This window comes from Ursus americanus, chromosome 32 (assembly GCF_024610735.1).
Source record: "Ursus americanus isolate L20-20 chromosome 32, mUrsAme1.1.p, whole genome shotgun sequence".
Taxonomy (NCBI): domain Eukaryota; kingdom Metazoa; phylum Chordata; class Mammalia; order Carnivora; family Ursidae; genus Ursus; species Ursus americanus.
The window spans coordinates 26837146-26857801 of record NC_142158.1 but is presented as its reverse complement, the minus strand read 5'-3'; the positions used below and the strand labels follow the sequence as shown (position 1 = coordinate 26857801).

General features: G+C 46.0%; 2 protein-coding genes and 2 non-coding genes across 4 annotated transcripts; 3 read left to right on the top strand and 1 right to left on the bottom strand.

The window, feature by feature from the left end:
• The first annotated feature begins 422 nt into the window (after nt 1-422).
• DDX39B (DExD-box helicase 39B) lies at nt 423-12384 on the top strand. Its single transcript, XM_045795704.2, has 11 exons — nt 423-575; nt 1809-2154; nt 3181-3308; nt 3601-3693; nt 6657-6840; nt 7910-8028; nt 10293-10424; nt 11167-11276; nt 11375-11519; nt 11688-11835; nt 12166-12384. Exons 2-11 carry the CDS (start codon nt 1944-1946, stop codon nt 12180-12182), a joined length of 1287 nt encoding a protein of 428 aa, XP_045651660.1. The 5' UTR covers nt 423-575; nt 1809-1943; the 3' UTR covers nt 12183-12384.
• LOC123791083 (small nucleolar RNA SNORD83) lies at nt 1327-1403 on the top strand. Its single transcript, XR_006779276.1, has one exon. It is a non-coding gene; the product is annotated as a small nucleolar RNA SNORD83 (small nucleolar RNA).
• LOC123791084 (small nucleolar RNA SNORD83) lies at nt 6891-6967 on the top strand. The gene has a single exon (XR_006779277.1). It is a non-coding gene; the product is annotated as a small nucleolar RNA SNORD83 (small nucleolar RNA).
• An 8-nt stretch (nt 12385-12392) lies between the features above and the next one.
• On the bottom strand, nt 12393-13658 carry MCCD1 (mitochondrial coiled-coil domain 1). Its single transcript, XM_045795706.2, has 2 exons — nt 13415-13658; nt 12393-12896 (listed from the first exon to the last, which is right to left on the bottom strand). The coding sequence occupies exons 1-2, from the start codon at nt 13580-13582 to the stop codon at nt 12711-12713; spliced, it is 354 nt and encodes a 117-aa protein (XP_045651662.1). The 5' UTR covers nt 13583-13658; the 3' UTR covers nt 12393-12710.
• Nucleotides 13659-20656: the final 6998 nt, after the last annotated feature.

Here is a 20656-nt window from a genome sequence, read left to right as displayed (position 1 = left end):
ATGCCGCCCACCGTCTCCACCGCTGGGGAGAGGGTAGGGAGAAGACCCGTGTACGCGCCCCAGGTTCATTCCTTCCCTTCAGCAGGGGTCAGACTAGCTCCAGCGCTGACGCACCCGGGTCACCTTGACTACTGGGCCAAGGACCCCGTGGGAACTCTCAGCCCCCGCCATCCTGTTCCACCGAGTGAGGCGCCCACGGACGGGTGCCCAGAGAGAAGACCTGCTCGGCAAGAACCTAAAGAAAGAGGTGAGGGACGTGGAGTAGACGAGGACAAGAGAAAAAAGATGACAGTGGGAGATGATGCTAGTTTCCTTTATGCCTTTTGTTACCTGCAGTAGAGGAGGAGTTAGAAGTGGCTTAAAAACAAAAAATTCACACAGGCATTTTCTAAAGGCAACCCCAGCGCGCGCGGAGCTATTGAATCTGGAAGGATCTTCTTCCGGTCTCTTGCGCCTGCGCGCTGGCAGGCGAGAGGGCGGGAGGCCCGGGTAAGAGGGAAGCTGAGAACCGGAAGTGAAGGCAGATTCCCTCCTTCGTCGCTGTTGCCGCCGCCATATGCGCTCGCCTTGCTCAGGTAAGCTTTGGCCTTCGGTATCATCCGCCTCCATCTGCGTTTCTTTGCGGTCATCCTGTCCCATGGACTCCTGATACCCTTTCCACAGGCTATAGTCTGGTCCCTGGGGCCTAGTTGGGTCATTATTTCTATTGCTTGCATTCCTTTTCAGAGTTCTGAGGCTTTCGGGGCGGGGGGGGGGAGAGGTAGGGATGCTAGGGGGCCCAATCCAAGATGGTGGCCCCGGCGCCATTGTGTTCCTTTTGCTCCCTGCGCCTTCGCTACGCTCCTCGTTTATCGGAGGCCCTAGCGATGGTGAGAGGCGGCGCTAGGCGTCCTCCAGTCCTGGGCATTTGCGGAGGGCGGGGCTCTTTTCACCTTCCCTGTCCTCTCTGGGTCCTCTTAATGGCCCAAGGTGGGACTAGGAGGAGGAGCTGGCTTCTGGGCCTAGTTGGACTTTTCTCATCTGGACTTACCAACTTTTATTTGGAACAATCTCCAAATGTTTATGCATGATGTCATTGTGTGATTAGCGGAAGGGAGTCTCACGCGAGGAGTAATGCAAGGGTGATGTGAGACCCTTTGCTAAAGTTTCTGTTAAAGCTGGAGCGAGTGTATCTCTCAAATAAACCTTCTTTTCCTTATTGTATGGGGAAGAGATGAATACTTTTCTGACCCAGCCATTTCTCTTACACCCCCCACCCCCCATCAATTACACAGGGATTTCTTAAGCATCAGAAGGAGATTACTGAGGAGTGGGAGGTGGATGGCAGCCACATGATGTTTTATTTTGAGAAGTGAGCGCTTTGCACAGTGATGACCTTAATCTATCACCCTTGACTGATGGCTGCTTGTTAGGGAGATTTAGGGAAAGCATAGCGTTACTTTGAGGATTTTTCAGGCCTCGTCTTTAGCTCATCTCCATTCTCCAGTTCCTTGTCATATTTTGCTTTTTGTTTTCTTCATTATTGTTAACTTACAGGTCAGGAATTCGTATGCTGGGTCTTCCCTTCCTACTTTCTGGTTTATGCTACCCTGATCCTAATCGTATTGGGAATTTGTGTCTTAACCATATCACCTGGGACCCCTGTGTTATGTTTGTTCTTGCTTTTATGTTTTGTGATCCTGTTAGTTTTTTTTCCAGGTAAAGGTGTTATAGTTTAGGGAAGTAGGGAAGAGTGTGGAAATGGAAAAGAGGTGGTGAAAGCTCTGCTCGTGACTAATAAGTTTTTCATCTGTTTTTTTTTTTCCTAGCTCTTCTATCACACACTAGGGTGTGTTTTTTTTTTTTTTTAACTTGTTCAAGCCCCCACTCTCCTTCCTTGTTTTCACTTATTCTGCGTGAACCCATCCGGAGACCCCTCCCCTTCTCCCCCTGTCGGCCCAGTTATGGCAGAGAATGATGTGGACAATGAGCTCTTGGACTATGAAGAAGATGAGGTGGAGACAGCAGCTGGGGGAGATGGGGCTGAGGCCCCTGCCAAGAAGGATGTCAAGGGCTCCTATGTCTCCATCCACAGCTCTGGCTTTCGTGACTTCCTGCTGAAGCCAGAGTTGCTCCGGGCCATTGTTGACTGTGGCTTTGAGCATCCATCAGAAGGTAAATTTCTGCCTGGCATAGAGTATTCATTAGGCTTTCTAAGGATACAAGAAACATGTGTGTTAAACAGTCCGTCAGGTGATACATACTTATTTAGGCTAGATCAGGCAATAAAGGGTCAAAAACTGTTGTAGCAGTAGGAGAGATTTATACAGATTGGTTTTTCCTACATGATAACATGAAAAAGCTAGTGACTTGAAAAGCAACTTAGAGGTCTGCCATTTGTTCTTGTGACTGGTTTTTGTTCTTGTTTATTCTTACTTTTGTCATTTAGGTTTCTAATTTTGAATTTCCGGAGAGGAGCCCATTGGACCTTTAGTCCCTCTCTGTTGAGCCAGGCCAGCTCTGGTCTCTCGAAACCTTAATGGCTGATCTAAAGTGGGTGGCTTCTGGGTCAGCTACCAAGCCCTTCAGAGTTGCAGGGTTACATGACCTAAAGCGTGGCAAGCTAAGTAGGAGAAATGACCTGGGCAGTCATTCACATGTCATGGATCGTTACAGATTAAGGAAAATAGGGACAGAGTCAGGAGCACCAAAGGTGAGCTGTTGGTAGTGCAAGAGGGTTTTTATTTTTTTAATTTTAATTTTTTTTTAAAGATTTTATTTATCTGACAGAGAGACAGCCAGCGAGAGAGGGAACACAAGCAGGGGGAGTGGGAGAGGAAGAAGCAGGCTCCCAGTGGAGCAGGGAGCCTGATGGGGGGCTCGATCCCAGGACCCTGGGATCACGCCCTGAGCCTAAGGCAGACGCCCAACGACTGAGCCACCCAGGCGCTTCTGCAAGAGGGTTTTTATAGCAGGATGGAGGAGTGGGCACTGGAGTCAGAGGGTAAAGCAAGAAGGAACTAGGAGGGTTGTCTTTTGGGATGAATTCGATTGAGGGAGTAGAGAGGTAGAAAGGATCTGGAAATTGATAACCACTTATGAATTGAATGGTGAGAAATGGGTTTGGCATGGTTGAAAAAAGGTGGTGGAGTTATCTGGAGACTGAAGTCTAATTCATCTTTTCTCTCCCTCCACTTCTAGTCCAGCATGAGTGCATCCCTCAGGCCATTCTGGGAATGGATGTCCTATGCCAAGCCAAGTCAGGCATGGGGAAGACAGCAGTGTTTGTGCTGGCCACACTGCAACAGCTGGAGCCAGTTACTGGACAGGTACACTTGGGGGAGTGCTGTGGAAGACAGTTTGGTTAGAAATATTTGAGAAGGGTGTTTGTCTTAGCTCTGTGATGCATTCGGAGCCATGAGTGTTTGTTGCTAAGATGACCTCTGTCACCTTTGATGGCCATGGGGGATATTACGTAGTAATCGTGGGGTTAATGGTTTAGATCTCAGAGTTGAAGTCACTTATGATCTGCCAGATGTGCTTTTGTGACAGTTTGCTTCCCCAGAGGGGATAGTAATGGGATATACCGTTTGTCTCCATCTACTCCCCCCCGCCCCCCAGGTGTCTGTGCTGGTGATGTGTCACACTCGGGAGTTAGCTTTTCAGATCAGCAAGGAGTATGAGCGCTTCTCTAAATACATGCCCAACGTCAAGGTAAGCCAGGGTGAAGAGACCTGGGAGGGTGAGGGTGTGTGGGGCGTTGAAGGCATTGAAGACTTGTAGACCAGCAGTCTTCGTGTCCACAGTTGTTAAATTACCTTTATATGAAGGTCATTTACACGTAATAGCTGCTAAGTTTGTGCAAACTTTGGTGTGCAAGAGATTTACATTATAAGGTTCATTTGAATACATATTGTAACTTTGGAGATGTTTGCTCTATTCTAATTTTGGAGAAGCTTTAGTTTGCCTTGGTTTTTAACACACTGTGTTCATAAAGCTGTGCAGCAGGAGACTGCGTGAATGGTCTGTGGAGGATGCTTCCCACAATACCGCACTTTTATTTACTAGTTTATACTGACTTTGAGTGATTTCACTGTGCTGTGTTTGACAGTTTGAGAATTTTAGGGTGTGTGGCAAAAGAAGGCTGGAAGCTCCAAAATATCTCTAGTGTGGTGTGTGAATTTTGAGGATTCTTTAAAACGGCAGAAAATTGGAAGGTGTTTGGCGCCACAACAGAATAGGCTTGCGTTTTTCCATATATAACCTTGATTTTTGGAGTGGAAATCATTTGGAAGCCTGATGGAAATGCAGATTATGTGGGTAGCACCCCAGACCTACTGAGTATGAATATGCAGTCTAACAGGATCTCCAGGTAGCACTGATGTGTATAACTTCCTACCCTCCTGCCTAGGATGTGGTGAAGAACAGTACTTTCGTTTAGATTATTGCGCTTTTCTCCTGTTACTCATTGCTTTATGTGTTGAGTTGTAGCCTTAAGCTATTTTCTTAAGAGATTTTATTTATTTATTTGAGAGAGCGAGCACGCATGAGCTGGGGTAGGGCAGAGGGAGAGGGAGAAGCAGACTCCCCTCTGAGCAGGGAGCCCCACTTGGGGCTCCATCCCAGGACCCCAAGATCATGACCTGAGCAGAGGTCAGATGCTTAACTGACTAAGCTAACCTAAAGTAGTCTTCAACTGAAATTGAAAGTAGTCTTAAAAACCGAAGTGGTAATAGCAGTATCTGTGTGGGGTAAACATGCTGGAGTAATTTAGAAGGCTTCATAATGAAAAGATTTGTGTTCTCCTATCTCTAATCGCACTTCACAGAAGGTAATCATTAGTTAACCTGTTTTTCCTTTTTTCCCTAATGGTTCTGTGGCGTCAAATATTAGGCACTGTTCTCTCATTTTATCAAATTCCAGGTGTTTTGATTTCTTTCCATGAAAGATCAGTTGGTTTACGTTATTTTGTTATATGAAAATTAATTTTAATTCTTTAAAAATAATTTAAATGCCACATATGCGTGTGTTTGTGTTTTGCGTCTCTCGTTTCTTAACGACGTCAGTGTCACTGGCATTTCCTTTCTGTCCTTCCATCGAGTGGTCTTGCTGCTGGTTGATTCTGAAAAGTTGAAAACCAGAAACAGTTGCCTTTGTTACGATTATTGAAACATTTATTGTTGGGCTCATTAGTGAGTGAGGATTGCACTTCCTCCTCTGTAGGGCCAATTCACCAGTTTATGCTGCTCAAAGGGGAATTTTTTTTAAAGTTTGTATATTTTTTAGTAATCTCTACACCCAGGTTGGGGCTCAAACCCACAATCTCAAGATCAAGAGTTGCATGCTCTTCCAGCTGAGTCAGCCAGGTGCCCCAAACAGAATATTCTTGGTGTTAAGATCAAATACAAACTGTCGTGACGTTTTCTTTTGTTTAAAATTGTGTTAAAGTGACTTGTTTGAGGTTGGGCTGGTTCTACAGAGTATCCTACCTCTGGATTTGTCTGGTTACTCCCTTAACGGTGGTGTTTTAAGGTTTTTTTTTCCCCCCCGTATTTCCTTTAACTGAAATATATATTTGAAACCTCAACTAATTGAAGTTAGACATTTTTGGCAAGAATTCTTGAGTTGATATGCTGTGTATCTCCTGTTCTGTTACAAACTTGGTTGTCCCATAATTAGTGATTTTAGTTTTATTGTGACAGTCTGATCCTGTGACTGATCTTCCTCTCTTTGAAACTAGAAAGCAGTTTCTGGTATCATTTGATATTGTACTAAGGCTTAGATCCTCAACAAATTATTTCCCTAATGTTTTTAGTATGGAATAATATGTTTATCTTGAATCACTAATTTCATAGGGTTTGTTCAAAAAGACGTTTAAAGATCTGAGTTCGGAGGCACCTGGGTGGCTCAGTCAGTTGAGCATCTGACTCTTGATCTTGGTTCAGGTCTTGATTTCTGGGTCGTGAGTTCACACCCTGCATTGGACTCCACAATGGGCATGGAGCCTACTGTAAGAAAGAAAGAAAGAAAGAGAGAGAGAGAGAAAGAAAGAAAGAAAGAAAAAGAAGGGAGGGAAGGAGGAAAAGAGAGAGGGAGAGAGAAAGAAAGAAAGAAAGGAAAAGAGAGAGGGAGAGAGAAAGAAAGAAAAAAGAAAGAAGGAAAGAAAGAAGGAAAGAAAGAAAGAAAAGAAAGAAAAAAATCAGAGTTTAGCTAGGAAAACTTGATATTCCATGAGCGTTTTGTGGTGCTTTGCACTCTGGTGATTTCTTGCTGTCCTTTTGTTTGTTTGTTTATAACTGCACCCAACATGGGGCTCAGACTCACAACACTGAGATCCAGAGTCACGGGCTCTGCTGATGGAGCCAGCCAGGCACCCCTTGCTATCCTCATTCTTAGAATGAGGTCTGGCCATAGCACCAGGGGAAGGAAGATGATTAAGTCAGAAGAAAATGCTAGTCCTGACTGTCCTGATTAGCCACATAACTTTGGGCAAGTCACTTTTGTTTCTTAGCTTCAGCGTTTGGGGAACATAATAATTTTAGATTGGGTGACCTTTGATGTTACTTCTAACTTTGAAACGTTCTAAGAATTCGTTCAGATGAAATTGAAAGGATGGGAACTGTGGGGAGATTGGACTCTTTCCTTGTGAGACACTGTTTTCTCCCGGGTTACTACAGGTCGCGGTGTTTTTTGGTGGTCTGTCTATCAAGAAGGATGAAGAGGTGCTGAAGAAGAACTGCCCGCATATTGTTGTGGGGACCCCTGGCCGCATCCTCGCCCTGGCTCGGAATAAGAGCCTCAATCTCAAACACATTAAACACTTTATCTTGGATGAATGTGATAAGATGCTTGAACAGCTCGGTGAGTGGTGGTGCTGGCAGGGGCTAGTGACCTGGGAGTTGCCCTTCGGAGCCAAATGATGTTTATTTGATACAGGAGCACTTCAGTGCCAGGACGACTCTTAATCTATCACCCATGACTGATGGCTCTGGCTCCCCTCTTGGTTTTATTAGGCTTTTTGAGTGACCTTGGTGATCGGGGGGAATGGTGTTTTGTTCTTCCTTTCTGTGATGGAGGGTTCCTTTTCTATGAGAGGAGTGACTTTGCAGATCTTAGACATCAGTCACACCACTGTTCTTTCCTGTATAGCTTTTTATGCTGGGTGTCCGGGGAGGTAATAAACTGAAGGAGGAAGACCATTTACTCTCTGGCGTCCTCCGCGTAGCACATATCAGAATTTATAGCTGAATAGACCTGAGGATTAATGTGGAGAGTTTATGGGATTTTCTGTAATCCAGTATGCCACAAGAAAGGAAAACTGTAAGAACTCATATTTAATAAATGAGAGAGTGGGGATGGACATAGTCCCAGGGATAAGTCGTTCCAAATGATCTTCGGCTATTATAGATGATGAGCCATAGGTGGGCTTCAGGTAGGGAGATCTCAGTTACCTGGCGGATAGAAAGTGTGATCCAGAGGAAGCAGGGAATGGACTCTGGCAGCTAGATGTAATTAGGTGTGCAGTATTTGTGGGCAGCTGGGGCGTGGGGAGAAGGTAGGGAGAAGGGCCTTGTAAAGCATTTCTCAAGGGTTTTAGGCTTGCAAGCCTCTGCAGTGGGCTTCATCTCCATATTATAATTGTGAGATTTGGGATTTTGTCGTCATCTTGCCTAGTGAAAACACAAAGCTGGAATCTGTATCCCAAGTCTTTATTTCAAATTCCATTGTGTTACTTCCATTGTGTTAACTGCAGTGGATGTGGTCTTCTGGTGGTTCGAGTGAATAGAGTACCTGAGACCAATCTTGATCTGTGAAATGAATCTTGCTTACCTATCTCCAGCAATCTTGACCTCATTGGGGAGGCAGTCTCCGCTCTCTGTCTATGACATATGCTTCTTTTCTCCTATGATTCTTTTCCTTTTTCTTGTAGACATGCGTCGGGATGTCCAGGAAATTTTTCGCATGACCCCCCATGAGAAGCAGGTCATGATGTTCAGTGCTACCTTGAGCAAAGAGATCCGTCCTGTCTGCCGCAAGTTCATGCAAGACGTAAATACCCTTCTACCTTCTCTCCCTCCACTCCCCGCCCACTGCCTCCTCCCCTTCCGCGCCCTCTTCCTCCAGACTCCCTTGTCCTTCAAATGCCAAGAAGGGGGCACGTGCCCATCTGGGAGTGATGACTCCTTGAAGAGACACACAGAGGCAGAGACAGCTAGTGTTAGGGTCTGCGCGGGCGCCAGGGAAACTCCGGAAGACTTGGTCGGGTTAACTTGAGAGCGGGTAGTGTTCGACCTTTTTTTTTTTCCATCACAGCATTTTTGAACCTCTTCTTCCTTTTTGGGGGAGGGCAAAATTTTCTGCCCTACCACCCACTCATCGTCTCCTACATACCCCTTTACAGCCACGCACCCTCAAGGTGGCATCGAGCAGACAGTTGGAGCCTTCTGCTCCCCAAAACTCATAACCTCCCGGTGGTAGGAGAGCAAGAGAGGGACAGACAGATGGCAGGGCATGTCCAAAAGAAGAGCAAACAGCACAAATGAATCCGCTCCCTCCCCACCTCCAGGGGTGGGGGCCTTTGGCACCTCAGTCCCCGATCCCTTACTCCTTCCCATCCATACCTCCTCGCACCCATCCGGAATCTCGGTTGATGTGAGCCGGCAGCGGAGAAGCACCGTGGAGCGGCGGGGGAAATGCGGACGGCACCCAGCGGTGGATGGCGGCAGCGGAGGCCGCGGGGAAACCTGACCAGGAAGCTGAGGACCAAACCAGCCTCTTTTTCCGTTCCCGGTTTTTTTCCTGAATCCAAGGCGTGCCGTGCTCCCCATCCCCCCCATATGTGTTGGGGGGAGGGGTGTCCTGAAAGGGGGGGTAGATTTTTTTTTTCTTTTTTAAAACAATTTTTTAATATTCAAAGGAGAGGGATGTGGGAAAGGTAAAGTGAGGACCTCCACTTGGATGTAACCAGGTGGGTGTTAGGGTTTGGGGCTAGACGGGGCCTGTTGTATGAACAGTGCAGTGTGTTCTCTCCCCATCCTGTACTGCTCCTTCCCATGGGGTGTTAACTAGCTATATTTGGGGCTAGGATTAGATTTGAAGAGGCCATGGAACTTCTTGAAAAGCCTGCCTTTGCTAGCCTACTTTCTGGGATCGGGCTTCTGGTTTTCTCCTGGGCCACACATCCTTTCCTGAAATCTTGGACCCTGGGTGTTCATGCTAATTATGTCCCCAGGTTAGTGAAGAGTGCTAGGAAATTTGGACTCAGGAGTTGAGTCTTGTGTCCATTTATATATTTTATGCTACCTTCCTCCCCTTCAAGGGTTTTGTGTGTGTGCGTGTGTGTGGTAGTGGTGTGTTTTTGTTTTTTTTAAGATGAACGTGTATCTGCTGCTCTGAATTTGTTCCTCACACCATTTACTGGTACCATCCCTGTAACACTAGAGTTGGTTTGACTCTTATTTCAGAGACCAGTGCCATCTAAACTGTCCCTTGTGGTCTGAGGGCAAGTTGTTACTCATCTTGAGTAACTTTTGCTTCTCTTCTGTGGCATTTTTGAGACCGTCCATTGTAGCATTCTGATCTTAACAGATATCCACCCTCCTGATGTGGGTCTGATTCTCTTAGTAGTTTTGTGTTGTTTTTTAGAGATTGATTGACTGATTTGAGAGAGCGCGCGCATAATCAGGTGGAGGGGCAGAGGGCGAGGGAGAGACAGACTCCCCCTGAAGAAGGAGCCTGATATGGGGCTTTATCCAAGGACCCTGAGATCATCACCTGAGCCGAAGGGAGACCCACTGAGCCACCCAGGCACCCCCTGACACTCTCAGTTGAGAGAATACTCAAATGGAGCAATCCCTGTCTTCCCGCCTGTATTTTTACAACCAGCTCTGGTGGAGTTACTCTGACCTTGGGTCACCCTGTCCTACCAATTCCCAGGCGTATGGATCACATTCTCCCTTTGGGGATCATCTCCCACTGTTTTCTTTCCTCTGCCACCTCCCTTTGAGGTAATGGCATCTTGCCATTGGGTGGTCTCACTGTTCCTTTTCCTCCCTGCAAAGTTCCCTTCCTGTGACAGTTTGAGGTTGGGCAGTCTTAAAACTCATCTGATAGGAAAGAAATTAGAGCTAATGTGGAAGAGCCCATATTAAGATGGGGGTATTTTTGGGTGTGTGGTGGGGTTTTCAGTCTTCTCTTCTCCCCATCCCCCCATGGGGTGTATTGGAGATCAAGTTCCTCCACCCCCCCAGGTTTAACCCCCCCACTCTGCCCTCCTCCCGTTCCCCACCCCCTACTCCCCCCTCCCCCCCCAGCCAATGGAGATCTTCGTGGATGATGAGACGAAGCTGACGCTGCACGGGTTGCAGCAGTACTACGTGAAACTGAAGGACAACGAGAAGAACCGGAAGCTCTTTGACCTTCTCGATGTCCTTGAGTTCAATCAGGTCAGTTGTTCAAGGTCCAGTAGGGGGACGACCACGTCTCCAACTGTAGCAGAAACCTGGTTAAGTACCCTTTTATTGAGGATAGTACATACGTGATGTGAGAAGAATGGTGGAGAAATTTTCTTTAAATGAGATCCTTTTAAATGAGAATTTAAATATAAGTGAGAGCTGCATTTCTGTTCTGTGGCTGTCACAGCCAGGTATTCAGTAAAGAAAAAGCTCAATAAAGAAAATCCTTGAGGGGATTTCATAAGCTTGTGGAAGTTCCAAAATATCTTGGGTTGGTTAGGTTCTTTAAATTTGTTTCTTCTCGTGCTATTTACCGAGAAGAAATGTTCCATCACCTTACCTGTTGTGTGGTTTATTTGCACCAAAAACTTTCTAAAATTAAGGTAGGTTGCTTATGTTTATTTCTGATGAGCAGAAAATACTGGTCGCGATCTTTCCAGACTTCAGTTTTACTTTTTATCACTTTCTCATTTTTACTGTTAGCCTCGTTCTTGTCTCCCAGCATACCTGGTAGTTTTGGTTTCTGTGCTCTGCGCCTTCTCTGCGGCATGTCTGCTCGGGAAGAACCAGAGCTGAGTAAGAAAGGCTAAGTTGTATTTAGAACAGAAGAGGAATATGTGATGGCGATTTGAAGGAATTTGTTAAGAAGAGTGTAGTTACTGAGAACTCTTCTCGCACATGATCTCTCACACATCCCACATGGACCCACATCACCTAACTGTCACACACCCAGGTGGTGATCTTTGTGAAGTCTGTGCAGCGTTGCATTGCCCTGGCCCAGCTCCTGGTGGAGCAGAACTTCCCAGCCATTGCCATCCACCGAGGGATGCCCCAGGAGGAGAGGTGAGTCAGAGATGGAAGGATGTTCTGTGTTCTTGGGAAGGAAAAGAGACCGTTGAGAGAAGGGACTCAACATTTTTCTAATTTCCTTTCTCACAAAGGCTTTCTCGGTATCAGCAGTTTAAAGATTTTCAACGACGAATTCTTGTGGCTACCAACCTATTTGGCCGAGGCATGGATATTGAGCGGGTGAACATTGCCTTCAACTATGACATGCCTGAGGATTCCGACACCTACCTGCATCGGGTAAGCTCCACACCCACACGGGTATCCCAGTGTTCCCTCCTGCTCCCTGATTTTCTGTGTCTTCATACCCGACATTCTCACCCCTCCTTTTGGGTGTCTTCCTACTTGGGAATCTTCCCAGTGCTACCCTCTCTCTCTCTCTCTCTCTCTCTCTCTCTCTCTCTCCAGGTGGCCCGAGCAGGTCGGTTTGGCACTAAGGGCTTGGCCATCACGTTTGTGTCAGATGAAAATGATGCCAAGATCCTCAACGATGTGCAGGATCGCTTTGAAGTCAATATTAGTGAGCTGCCCGATGAGATAGACATTTCCTCCTACAGTGAGTATGGATCTCAGGAAACTGGCTCCTCAACTCTTCAGAGTCTCCTTGTTCCCTAGTGTGTTTGTCTTAAATCTCATTATGTACGTAAGGTTTTCTGGTGCCTAACAGGCACTTGAGGAGTTCGTGTCCCCTGATCTTGATGCCCCTGTTGGGATGTTTAGTTGACCTGTAGGTTTCTTTCTCTTGACGAACTTTATCTTTCCCCACCCCCAGCCTATCCTCTGCACCCACAGACTGCAGACCTTTGCACGCATGGGGGCGGGTGGTGGTTCTGCCAGCCCTGCCTTTTCCGTGTCTTGTCCTAATTGTGCCATGTTTTCTCTCCAGTTGAACAGACGCGGTAGAGGACTCACCCACCCATTTTGGAATGTGACAGTCTGTCCCTCTTCAGGAGATGACAGCAGGCATGGGGTGAAGGAGACACTACTGCCACCTGCCCCTGACATCCCCCACCCCCACCCCATGGCGTCCCCCTTTTGCATCACCACCACTCCTAAACCCCTATTTCCTGAATTGTCTGAATTTTTTTAACAAAACTAAAAAACACATGTGTCTGTAGTGTCTGTAAGTGCTTCATCCCTTTATTGAATTTGGGGTGAGGTTAGGCCACGATTGAGTGTATATTCCTATAAGGACTGTGTGCCCTGCCGTGATGTCCAGGTCAATGCGGAGGGGTCAGGGGGGAGGGCGATGTGACCAAGAATGCAGAGGCCATGGCTCCTTGCTACTTCCAATTTCTGCCCTTTGTGGAGGTGTCTTCCCTTTTCCCTAGTGGCCTGGGAGGGGTTGGGATTTTTCTGGCCCAGAGGCCCAGTGTGGGTGGTGTGTAGCGTTTCCAGTGTTGGAAGGTAACGTGGGAACTGGTGGAAAGCTTAGGCATCTCCTAGGCTCTCTCGGTGTCTCCTCATCTGTTCCTTCAGCTTCTGGATCTTGAGCACCAGGGCCTGGGCTTCCCAAGCCCCTTCTTGCCCTTCCAGTAGGGCCTGGTACAGCTCCAGCTGCTGCTCCAGCAACTCCTCGGCTTGGGCCAGCTCAGCTGTGGGGCGGGGCCTGGGACCCTGAGTGAGGCGGGCAGAGGGGAGGGAGCATCAGCCTGGGCTGGGGGGGGGGGGCTGAGGCCCGCTGGAGGTCAGTTCTGCCTCTCACCTTTCAACTCCATTATATTAAGGTCATCTGTACCGTGAAGCCAAGGTAGCTTCTGGTCTTAGGCATAAGCCTCTGGGGGGCAGTTTGCTGCTCAGGGGTTATAACTGGACTTGTACAAGGAAGGATATGGAGAGGAGATGACTGGCTCTCCCTCCCCCCACTAAGAAATAATTAACTGTTAAGTGAGGGGAAATTCCTGTCCAAGGACTTCATGGACTCTGCAGTGAGGGAGGGCTGTGGGGAGAGGGAGCCCTGAGGTCTAGAGAGGGGTGGGGGTGGGGAAGGTGCTGGGGATCTGGGAGTTGGAACTAGGCCAAGAGCTCTGGGGGTGGGGGTGGTATCTACTTGGAGCAGGTCCGTGACACAAGATTGAAGGGATTCCTTCACCCTCTTCCCCCCACCCTCTGCCCCAACTCGTGGTGCCACTTACCCTTGGAGATGACCTTATCTTCCCGCTGCATGTGGAGCTGGTCTGCTCTTCTGTGCTTGCCTTCGGGCTCTGGGAGCAGCACCTCCAGGAGCCCTGGGGAGCCAGGGGCCAGGAAGGCAGGAGGAAGCGACGGCAGCAGCATGAGAGCCAGGGCAGAGGGAGTACCATGGCTGGTGTAGCAGGGAACGGTCTGAACTGCCCAACAGCCACCAGGAACTGGCTCCTTCTCTCCAGGCCTTGGCCTCGCTTCAGTAACTGGCCCTGCCCAGGGCACTGCCCCTACCTTTACCTCCCTCCCAACCTGGCCCCAGACAGAGTCTTCCTTATGTGAAAAAATTCCTGCCAGTTGAGGCAGAACTTGCTTTATTTATTTTAAAAGATTTTATTTATTTATTGAAGTGAGCAGAGGGGAGAGGGAGAACCAGGCTCCCCGCTGAGCAGGGATCCTGGGATCATGACCTGAGCTGAAGTCAGATGCTTAACCAACTGAGGCACCCAGGCACCCCAGGCAGAACTTGCTTTAGGACACTGGTGCCCAGCCTAAGTCTTGTCTTTTTCTTAGCACTATGCCTTCTCATTTGTCTCAAATATGCAAGGTACAAGTTACATTGCTGGTGTGCAGGAAACTGGCTCAGAAGGGTTTCATTCAGGACTCGGTCCGCAGCTGGTTTGTGAAAAAGCCTGGAGGATTCATGCCCAGCTGACTTGAAAGTTCATAGCTGTTGACCTGGCTCAAGTATTGATCACCCCTTTATTTCCACTTTTTCCTTCTTGGTGGCCCAGAATGACATTCCTTCTTGTCTGCATTGCATGTTGTAGGGTTTTGCGTTCTCTGGTAGTTGAGGGCAGTGTTGTGTCATTGTACCCTTGGCTCCTGAAAAGACTGTGACACTGGTAACAGGTTTCAAGCTTTGTTGAACTCACGAGCCCTCACTTTAATCTGTAGTAGAACAAAAGCTCTGTTCACTCACGGTGTGTGTGTGTTGTGAACCTCCTGTGTGGGCGTTGGCCTTGCCACAGCATGTTCTGAACCGTCCTGTGGCTGGAGCACCGCTGCATCCCTGTGGGTGGAGGTGGCTCAGAAGGGAGTGAGTGGTCCCAGTTTTGATCATCTGGGAGAAAGGTAGCCCCTCAGACAGAAAAAAGTATCTCAGAAAACAAGATGGCTGGAGAGCGGGCAGTTGCTAACCGGCTCACTATCTTTGTGACATCATGCTGAATGTGGAGGGAAGAGGGCCTCTGCCATAGCATGGGGATCCAGGAACCAGGGAGGGTGATCTCCCTGGAGGTCAGTGGCTCTCAAACTTGGCGGGGGTGCTGCTGAAGCACCTTTAGATGGGGCGAAACACCCCACATTCCCCATTAGCTGACATGTTCTCACTTTTCAGTGGAAAAAGAACCAAGAACTTCAGTAGGATTTTGGGGGAAGAGAAGCTTTCTCATGTTTCTTAGCGATAGGGTATGCATGATTTATATGTGATTTGCAGTATATGCATGGCTTAAAGTCTTAATTATTGGAACATAAGAGGCCCAAACTAATGTTGTTACGGTTGTGGGGAACGATCCAGTATAAGGTTAAACAGTTTACAGGCAACTAATATTGAAGCTAAACTCACCACATCGATGAATTAAAATCAAGATTTGTAGCCGTTAAGAAAATACAGCAAATGACACTTCTGTAAGGCAATCTAAATGAGGCACTAATGAAGTATCCTTCCCGAAAACTAGGCATTTCTACCATCTGAGTTTCTGTTGTAGGTTATGAACTCCAAAACGGACTAGCCTCCCAATAATTCACAGTAGGTAGTCCTAAAGCACAAGTTAAAGTAGTCTGTGGATTGAGGTTTGGTTCGTCTGTGAGAATTGATACAAAGGGAAGGCTGCTGTTTGAGTCAGTTCTAATGCACTGGATGAGGTTTGGATCTCATAATCACGGAAGTGAAGGAGTGAAGATAAACATATAAGCCAGACACTTAACTTCATGTTACTGTATGTTTTTGTTATTCCTAGGTATTTTGTGTCTTTTAAAAAGAATTTTTTTTATTCATTTGAGAGAGAGCACATGTGAGAGAGCATGAGGTGAGGGGAGGGGCAGAAGGAGGGGGAGGGGCAGAGGGAGAAGGAGAAGCTGACTCCCTGATGCAAGGCTCATCCCAGGACCCTGAGATCATGACCTGAGCTGAAGACAGACACTTAACTGACTGAGCCACCCAGGCACCCCTCTCACAGTGTCTTACTAGAGTCTCCCGCCTCCTTTAAGAAAAGGGTTTATGTCTAATAGACACTTAATCAAATGAGAGTTGGGCCTGGTTTCTTCAGGAGAAGCCTGGTTTTCAGCCAGAGACAAACAGGATTATGGGAAACACCATCCACAAGGTCAAAGGGCTGCAGAGCTTCCTGAGGCCAATATGCTGATCCTGCATCCAACCCAGTGGGTTGGCAGGACTGAGGTGACTGACATAAATTACTGTACCTTCATATGACACTCTTGTGGAGCTGGGTCCTTAGAAATACTGAAGTCCACTGAACCTGCCGGGCAATTTTTGTTCTTGTTGTAGGTGACCCTTACGGTAACCTTTCAAGAGAGCTTTCTCATTTCACTTTTTTTTTCCATGTGGATGTCCACTTGTTCCAGCACTGTTTGTTGAAAGACTACCTTTTCTCCATTATATGGCCTTTGCTTCCATGTAAAAAATCAGCTGACTATATTTATGTGGGTCTATTTCTGGGTTTTCTATTCTGTTCTATTAGTCTACTTGTTTTTTCACCAGTACTGTATACACTGTTTTTAATTTTTTTTTCATTTTATTTATTCATTTGAGAGAGAGACAGTGACAGTGACATCGAGCACGAGCGAGCACAAGCTGGTAGAAGAGGGAGAAGCAGGCTCCCCACTGAGCAGGGAGCCCAACACGGGGCTCAATTCCAGGACCCTGGGATCATCACCTGAGCCAAAGGCAGACACTTAACTGACTTAGCCACCCAGGTGCCCTACACTGTCTTGATTACTATAGCTTTATAATGAGTCTTGAAGTCATGTAGTATCAATCCTCTAGCTCTGTGTCCTTATGGTAGACTGGCTATTCTGGCTCTTTTGCCTCTCCATATAAACTTTAGAATCACCTTGTCAATATCTACAAAATAACTTGCTGAGATTTTGAATGGGATTGAGTTAAATTTAAAGATCAAGTTGGGAAGAACTGATGTCTTGACAATATCAGGTCTTCCTATCCATGAATATAGAATATCTTCTCATTTATTTAGTTCTTTGATTTCGTTGTTTTTTTTAAATTTTTGATTTTTATTTAAATTCAATTAATTAACATATAGCTTATTATTAGTTTCAGAGGTAGAGGTCAGTGATTCATCAGTCTTACATAATACCCAGTGCTCATAACATCAAGTGCCCTCCTTAATGTCCATCCCCCAGTGGCCCCATCCCTTCACCCCTTCCCCTCCAGCAACCCTTAGTTTGTTTCCTGTGATTAAGAGTCTCTTACGGTTTGTCTCCCTCTCTGATTTCATCTTGTTTTATTTTTCCTCTTCCCTATGATCCTGTTCCACAAATGAATGAAATTATATGATAATTATCTTTCTCTGATCGACTTATTTCACTTAGCACAATATCCTCTAGTTCCATCCATGTCATTGCAAATGGCAAGATTTCATTTTTTTGGTGGCTGAGAAATATTCCATTGTGTGTGTGTGTGTGTGTGTGTGTATACATACACACCACATCTTTTTTTTTTTTTTTAAGATTTTATTTATTTATTCGACAGAGATAGAGACAGCCAGCGAGAGAGGGAACACAAGCAGGGGGAGTGGGAGAGGAAGAAGCAGGCTCATAGTGGAGGAGCCTGATGTGGGGCTCGATCCCAGAACACCGGGATCACGCCCTGAGCCGAAGGCAGACGCTTAACCACTGTGCCACCCAGGCGCCCCCACACCACATCTTCTTTATCCATTCCTCTGTTGATGGACATCTCTGCTCTTTCCACGGTTTGGCTGTTGTGGACATTGCTGCTATAAACATTGGGGTGCAGGTGCCCCTCCGCATCACTACATTTGTATTTTTGGGGCAAATACCTAGTAGTACAACTGCTGGGTTGTAGGGTAGCTCTATTTTCAATTTTTTGAGGAACCTCCATACTGTTTTCCAGAGTGGCTGTACCAGCTTGCACTCCTACCAACAGTGTAAGAGAGTTCCCCTTTCTTCACATCCTAGTCAACATCTGTTGTTTCCTGACTTGTTAATTTTAGCCATTCTGACTGGTGTGAGGTGGTATCTTATTGTGGTTTTGATTTGTATTTCCCTGATGCCAAGTGATGTTGCATTTTTTTATGTGTCTGTTGACCATTTCTATATTTTCCTCGGAGAAATATTTGTTCATGTCTTCTGCCCATTTCTTAATTGGTTTTTGTTCTTTGGGTGTTGAGTTTGGTAAGTTCTTTATAGATCTTGGATACTAGCCCTTTATCTGATAAGACATTTGCAAATATCTTCTGCCAATTTGTCAGTTGTCTTTTGGTTTTGTCGACTGCTTCCTTTGCTGTGCAAAAGTTTTTTGCCTTTGGTTCCCTTGCCTTTGGAGATGTGTCTAGTAAGAAGTTACTGCAGCTGAGGTCACAGAGGTTGCTGGCTGTGTTGTCCTCTAGGATTTTGATGGATTCCTGTCTCACATTTGGGTCCTTCATCCATTTTGTGTCTATTTTTGTGTATGGTGTAAGGAAATGGTCCAGTTTCATTTTTCTGCGTGTGGCTCTCCAATTTTCCCAACACCATTTGTTGAGGAGACTGTCTTTTTTCCATTGGATATTCTTTCCTGCTTTGTTGAAGATTAGTTGACCATAGAGTTAAGGGTCCATTTCTGGGTTCTCAATTCTATTCCATTGATCTATGTGTCTGTTTTTGTGCCAGTACCATACTGTCTTGATGATTACAGCCTTGTAATAGAGCTTGAAGTCTGGAATTGTGGTGCCACAGCTTTGTTTTTCTTTTTCGACATTCCTTAAGCTATTCAGGTTCTTTTCTGGTTCCATACAAGTTTTAGGAGTATTTGTTCCATTTCTGTGAAAAAAGTTAATGGTATTTTGATAGGGATTGCATTGAATATATGGATTGTTCTAAGTAACATAGACATCTAACAATATTTGTTCTTCCAATCCATGAGCATGGAACATTTTTCCATTTCTTTGTGTCTTCCTCAATCTCTTTCATGAGTGTTCTATAGTTTTCTGAGTACAGATCCTTTGCCTCTTTGGTTCGGTTCTTTGATTTCTTTCATCAGAGTTTTGTCAACTTCCACTTGTTCATTGCTAGTATGCAGATGGTCCCTGACTTACTATGGTTTGATTTCCAATTTTTTTACTTTAACACATTCAGTAGAAAGCATAATTCAAATTTTGAATTTTGATCTTTTCCCAGGCTAGTGATGTAGTAAATACTCTCTTGTGATTCCGGGCAGCAACAGTGAGCCACAGCTCTCAGACGTGTAATTGTGAGGGTAAACAACCAATACACTTACAACCATTCTGTACCCATACAACTATCCTGTTTTTTGCTTTCAGTATAGTATTCAAGAAGTTACATATTTTATTTAACACTTTTTAAAAAGTTTTTATTTACGTAAGTAATCTCTACACCCAACATGGGGTTCAAACTCATGACCCTGAGATCAAGAGTCACATGCTCTTCTGACTGAGCCCCTCAAACTTTATTATGCCCCTCAACACTTTATTATAAATTTGTCCCAGTGTGAGATAATTTTGCCCAAGTGTAGGCTAATGGAAGTGTTCTGAGTATGCTTAAGGTAGGCTAGACTTAGCTATTGTGTTTGGTAGGTTACGTGTGTTAAATGAATTTTTTATCAAAACCACAATGAGGGGATGCCTGAGTGGCTCAGTTGGTTAAGCGTCTGCCTTTGGCTCAGGTCATGATCCCAGGATCCTGGGATTGAGTCCCTGCACCCTGCATTGGGCTCCTTGCTCAACAGGGAGCCTGCTTCTCCCTCTGCCTGCTCTGCCTGCTGCTCCCCCTGCCTGTGTGCTCTCTCTCTCTCTCTTTCTGACAAATAAATAAATAAAATCTTAAAAAACCCCACAATGAGATACCACCTCACACCAGTCAGAATGGCTAAAATTAGTAAGTCAGGGAACAGCATATGTTGGAGAGGATGTAGAGAGAGGGCACTGTTGGTGGGAATGCAAGCTGGTACAGCCACTCTGGAAAACAGTATGGAGGTTCCTCAAAAAATTGAAAATAGAGCTACCCTAGACCCAGGCAGTTGCACGACTAGGTATCTGCCCCAAAGGTACAAATGTAGTGATCCGGAGGGGCACCTGCACCCCAATGTTTATAGCAGCAATGTCCACAACAGCCAAACCGTGGAAAGAGCAGAGATGTCCATCAACAGAGGAATGGATAAAGAAGATGTGGTATATATATACAATGGGATATTAGCCGTCAAAAAAATGAAATCTTGCCATTTGTAATACGTGGATGGAACTAGAGGGTATTGCGCTAACTGAAATAAGTCCGTCAGAGAAAGATAATTATCATATGATTTCACTCATATGTGGAACTTTAGAAACAAAACAGGATCATAGAGGAAGAGAAGAATAAATAAAACAAGGCGAAGTCAGAGAGGGAGACAAACCGTAAGAGACTCTTAATCATAGGAAACAAACAGGGTTGCTGGAGGGGAGGGGGGTACAGGGATGGGGTCACTGGGGGACGGACATTGAAAAAAAGACTTAAAAAAAAAAGCCAAAAAAAAAGGCATTTTTGACTTAACAGTATTTTCAAATTATGGGCTTACTGAGACATAATCCTGTTGTAAGCTGAGGATCTACAGAGGAAAGTGATTGGCTTATATATTAACCTCATATCCTACAACCTTGCTATAATCGCTTGTTGTTAGTTCCAGGAATTTTTATTGTTGTTGATTCTTTGGATTTTCTGCATAGAGGATCATGCCATCTTTTTTTTTTTTTTAAGGTTTTATTTATTTATATGGCAGAGAGAGAGACAGCCAGTGAGAGAAGGAACACAAGCAGGGGGAGTGGGAGAGGAAGAAGTAGGCTCTCCCAGCAGAGGAGCCCAATGTGGGGCTCGATCCCAGGACCCCAGGATCACACCCCAAGCCGAAGGCAGACGCTTAATGACTGAGCCACCCAGGCGCCCCGAGGATCATGCCATCTGTCAACAAACCCAGTTTTATTTCTCCCTTCCCAATCTGTATA